We start from the raw sequence: 5,175 nt of genomic DNA on the forward strand, positions 1-5,175 counted from the left end.
GCTGGGAGATTGTTTAGCTTCTCTGCCAGCGCCCATGTGCCCTGTGAGGGACGTTACGCCTGTGGCAGGCATGGTGTTCCCTTGATGCTGGTAAAAGTTCACTCCAGCCCCCTCCCCGGCAGCTCCCAGCCTGGCGAAGGGTGTGAGGAATGGCCCTTCTGAGTGGAGAGGGCAGGCGAGAGCAGACGAAGCAGGTGCCATTAGGTGCCCCCACCATGGGTGCCGCACACTTACGTCTGCATCTTCGTGCTTGTTGACGCCATGGAAGTAGAAGGGCCTGCCGTTGATGAGGAACTGCGTGCTGGTGACGTGGATGGTGCGGATGCCGACTGGGAGTGTGTACACGTCCTCCAGCAATGCCCCGTTCACCTGTGCCTGCATTTTCACCTGGATTTCCAAAGGGGAGATGCAAGTGACATACTGGGCTTCGCAAGGACGCCCTGTCCTCCTTCCCCTTGTCTGTAAGGGCTATCTTGACCTCCCGTCCATTTCCCAGCCCTGCCTCAGCATGTGGCCGGCCCCTCACGGCTGATTCTTACGGTCCCCGTGTACCTCCTCAGGGAAGGAGCAAAGTCTGACTAAACAGAAAATAGAAATCCAAGCTGGGGAAGTTGAAGGATCAAGAACAAAGCCTGGATGACCCTTCTGGGGCTTGTTCACCGCACGAGCTTCAGTTTCTTTTCCCCTTACTCATCCGGGCCATTTCATCCCCCCAGGCAAGGCAGCGGTACACTTCTTGTGCCCTGCACCTTGATACCAGACAACAACTGAAATGTCATCTGCTCACAAGAGGTACGAACCTGAGCCCCTGGAAACTCACAGCAGCTCATCTGCCCTAATTTCTGCATCTAAACATCACTACTCATCCATAACTCACACAGAGTCTTCCAGGCTCGTGCTATTGATGCTGAACTCTTGTCCTGCAGAGTGGGAAGAAAGCTTATTGCATGGCAAAGCATGTGGAAGACGTTAGCAGCCTGCTCTGTAGAGACTCTCCACTTTCGCAGTATCTCCTCCCCTGTATTGTCTCAAACAGTCATTTTGCAAAGGATAGATCAGGCCCTAAATGTGAAGGGCAAGCATCTTACAGTGCATGCATGCACTCCAGGCATGTCCCTCTTCTCACCGACAGACCTTTCAGCTCAGAATCCAGGAAGCTGGCAAAGCTTGATTCGATTACTGCATAATTAGCAATGCCACTCTGGTCACATGAACAGGATCCATGGGAGAAGATGAGTACGGAAGATGGGCCATATGGCAGTTCCTTAACCCTGTTAGACAGTCAGAGGGAATGCACACAGAAAGGAAGAAATGTCACTGTTACCTCTAAGGAGTAGCAGTATCCAGGGTTCTTGTGCATCAGGTAAGGCCACCAAAGATTTGGGTTCAGGACTTTTAGCTCACCAGCTGGCCCATCGCCTGTAGCAACCACTTTCCCTTCTTGGTCACGTAAACTCAGGGACAAGGAATAGAGTGTGCTGCCAACAACCGACACCTGATATTGCACCATTGCTGGTTCAAAGGAAACAAAAGACAATCAGAGACTGCCATGAAAGGATAAACACATGCATCAAATGTTGGAGGGTTTTCACAAACAGCAGCATTAAAAAATGAGGAAGATGTAGAACAACAACAGTGTGGCATAAATTGAATGTAAGGAGCGTGACCTGTCTGTCTTGAGGTCCAGAAGTTTCCAATAAGATTTGAATATCACACAACTGTGTGACTTAGAGATAATCGTGCTGTAAGTGGCAAGAAGACTGACCCTACTGAGAAATTCTACTTCAAGAACACCTGATTGTTCTTTCACTTCAACAGTAGACTCTTGCAAGTATTTCATTTTTTCTTACTGCTTCTGAACTCTTTACCATATTCTTGCAGCTGCTGAGCTGTGCAATAGACCAGCTCAGGTTCAAGACAAAGCCACTACGAAACAAATTCAAGCAGACTTTTGCAAGATATTTTCTCTGCTGCCCTTGTCATCTGCATTTGGAGCCTGAGATAGCTGCTGTAATTGTTCTGGACCTACCAACACTCTCTGATGAAGCAGTTGTCACAGTTATATCATCTATGTAGACAGAAGGAGTGGTGTAAAGCACAACTGGGCGATGGATTCCAGCATAATTAAAGAAATCAAACCTGATGTTCTGTACAAAATAGTTCTTGGGATACCTGAGTGAGCAAGACAGGAGAAATGGCTACATTATGTTTCATTACACACAATCTGAAGGCAGCATATGGATGCCAGCAATGTAAAATAGTCATGTAACAACAGACACTAGCTGACAAAATAGTTTTTGCAACAGAATGGATCTATCTTTCAGCAGCACTACTGCTGCCTCACTGCATGACAGTACCAGTTGACAAATCTAACGCACTGAGTAGGTTTGATTCTTCAGGATAGCTGGTACTTGTAGTTTCCATCTGAATTCAAACTTCTCAAATCTGCCACTGATTCAACTTGGCAAATCCCTTAATCTCAGTTCCTTGTACATAAACAGATGCAATAACTCAGTGCAAATTCCTCATAACACCAAAGTTTAAACTCCTCTCTGCTCGACTGATGAATTTCAGCATAAATACAATCCCATACTTTTCTAAGTTGCTTGGAGGCTCTTACGAACCAGCAGCTGAATAAACTCCCATTCTCTCACCCCTGGGATAAGCTCAGCAGTACAGCGCTTTAGCAGCTCACCTTGTTTTGTCATTCATGTACTGAATCGACCCTGGAGGCAGAGTATGAGGTGTGAGAGTGTTGTTGAGCGCGACAGTGATGCGGCAGGGGATCCCTGGGCTGCCCTGGACGATGCTGCTTATATCTGCTTCAAAAGGGAGGTGGCCCCCTTCATGGTCCATGACTTGCACTCCGTTGACCCACTGCAAGAGAAGACACCCGTGAGCCCAAGAAGCAGGGTTACTGGGTTTTCGTGGCAAGCATAGCAGGGAGAAGGGAAGGAGCCCAGCAAAACGCAGTCAGGATTCCCAGTAACACTGAACCTTGTTCTGGGGTCTTATGCCTTGAGGGATCAACCTAGCAGCCCTTCCTTTGCTGGAAGCTAGGTGTGGGTCACATACAAGCCCACTGTTTTGGGCATATGCTGTAGCAAGGAAATGTTTTAGTTACTAGTCCTGATATTGGAGAATCAGAGAAGAGAGACTTGGGAAACATGGCCAGGTTCTTGGCTGGAGGAAAACAGCCAAGAGTTAAGAAAATAGCAAACAAATAAAATCTAGGCAGAGATGTTGTTTGCTGAAGGAGTCATAGGACAGATTTTAGCGCAGCATGATTTTGGAAACACGTGGACAATTTCCCGTGCAACATACCACCATGGAGTAGTAATGGGCGCTACCGAAACGGAGCACCACTCTGGTGTTGAGGTCGTCCCGAAGCCAGCGGAGAGGAAGCAGCACCTCTTTCTCATACCAAACCCAGCCGATGTAGTTCTCCAAGCTGGGGTCTTGAGTGATATCGTTGAAGCTGGCAGGCACTGGCATGTCAATCACAGGACCAGTCTGGCAGGAATTGCACAGAAAGGGAGGGAACAGATCATTTAAAAAAGCAATTTTACTGTCTCAGCTGTCCAACCTGTACTGCTGGAGATGTCCCCTTCCACTGACAGCCTTACAATCTCTTTGCTAAGTGGAAATACTTGGGAAAACCTATTTAGGAACTGGTGTGGTCTGTCACAGGTCCTATACAAGTCCTACTTAATATCAGGCCCGGGAACCTGCCTGTTCCTACAGGAAGAAGCTGCTCATATCTTTTTCCCATCCTGATTTTATTAATGACTCTGGTATCGTGGAATCGGAAAAGTGAGAGGAAAAAAAAAAAAGCCCAAGTCATTCTTTCAGCCTGGGACTTCCCAGAAACTGTAGTTTCTCCTGCACAGCTCTAGCTGTTTGGTGAGCAATGCTGGTGGTGTGGCGACAGTTCACTGGCACGGGGCGCTGCTTGTCAGGCTAAGAGCTGTAGTAGAAGGGTGGCAGGAGTCACGGACATTTTGGGCCAGATCCCCCATGGAAGATCTGTGGAGACTGGGATGACTCCAGCCTTTCTCTCTCCTTGAAAGCAACATAGATTCCTTAGGATTACAATACAGTCAATTCACTTGCTTATTTTGAATATAAGGATTATAGGCAGGCAGTGTTGTAATACATTTAACACTGAGGTAACCGGACGCTATGGCAAAATAGAGCTGTTCATTTTTAGCACCTGCTGCGCTCGTGGTGTTGCATAAACGAGTGCTGCAGCAGCTTCCCCTTTCCTAAGAAAGCCTTTCCATGGAGAGCGGAACGAGGAAGGTCTGGTCACCCAGGGGTGAGCATCATGTGTGCGGCTGACTCAGCACGGAACTGTACCAGCACTGCAGAGAAACTCAGCACCCTTATGTGACATTAGAAAATCCTAGCAGGAAAATCCTTGGATGGTGAAGTGGATTTTCTAGTATCTGATACAGGATAACCTTTGACTGGCATGGCCATAATGTGTCCTCTTCAGGAAGATTCTCTGATGTCTAAAGTAGGGTGAGCGTACACATCTAAGCCTCCCTTTGGGGGGGGCATAGTCCAGGATTCCCCTCCTCTGGCTGTCTCTTTTCACAAAACTTCTAGCAGCATAGTGTCTTTCAGCTCTTCTCTCCTTCCACAATTTGGCAAAAAATTGTCCAAAGGGCTAAAACAGAAATGATGGACACATACATTTTATGCATAGAATACGTAACTTCTTTCTTTTAGGTAACGGTGTTAATTTCATAATGGATTTCAGTTACACTAGAACGTGTTTATCTGCACTCAGCTACTTTGCAATAAATGATTCAAATGTGCCTTTTTCAGGCATGTTTTTGTTTATTTTATGCTGCTGACGATAGGTAAACGCTGTGCAAGGCCAGCCTTGCTTTGGCAGCACAGGGATTTCTACGACAGCTGAAGATGGCCGTAGTTCACTCAAACGCTTTCTAGCTTCTGAGCAGAAATGGGATAATCAGAAACTGCTGGTTCGTCGGTCGGTAATTAGAAAGCCTCTTCAAAGCCCCGCGTAGCGACAGGACACCGAGCGGCCGCTCCGCAAGCCTGGCGGGGGAGAAAGGGGGAAACGGGGCTCTCGGGAGGGGAAGGAAGCCCGGTTTGCAGGAGGAGAGCACCCCGGCGCCGCGCCGCGCTGCCCCGGGGAAGGGG

At 48.0% G+C, this 5,175-nt stretch overlaps 1 protein-coding gene across 1 annotated transcript; it reads right to left on the reverse strand.

Annotated features, from left to right (window-relative positions):
- Positions 1-234: 234 nt before the first annotated feature.
- LOC104159634 (beta-glucuronidase-like) lies at positions 235-3,513 on the reverse strand (the record flags this gene model as incomplete). Its single annotated transcript, XM_009697590.1, has 5 exons — positions 235-387; positions 1,325-1,512; positions 2,030-2,172; positions 2,696-2,877; positions 3,325-3,513. Coding segments are annotated over 5 exons (855 nt in total), but the record flags the coding sequence as incomplete, so codon positions are not given.
- Positions 3,514-5,175: the final 1,662 nt, after the last annotated feature.

The sequence above is a fragment of the Cariama cristata genome, unplaced genomic scaffold, assembly GCF_000690535.1.
Source record: "Cariama cristata isolate BGI_N322 unplaced genomic scaffold, ASM69053v1 Scaffold36903, whole genome shotgun sequence".
NCBI lineage: Eukaryota > Metazoa > Chordata > Aves > Cariamiformes > Cariamidae > Cariama > Cariama cristata.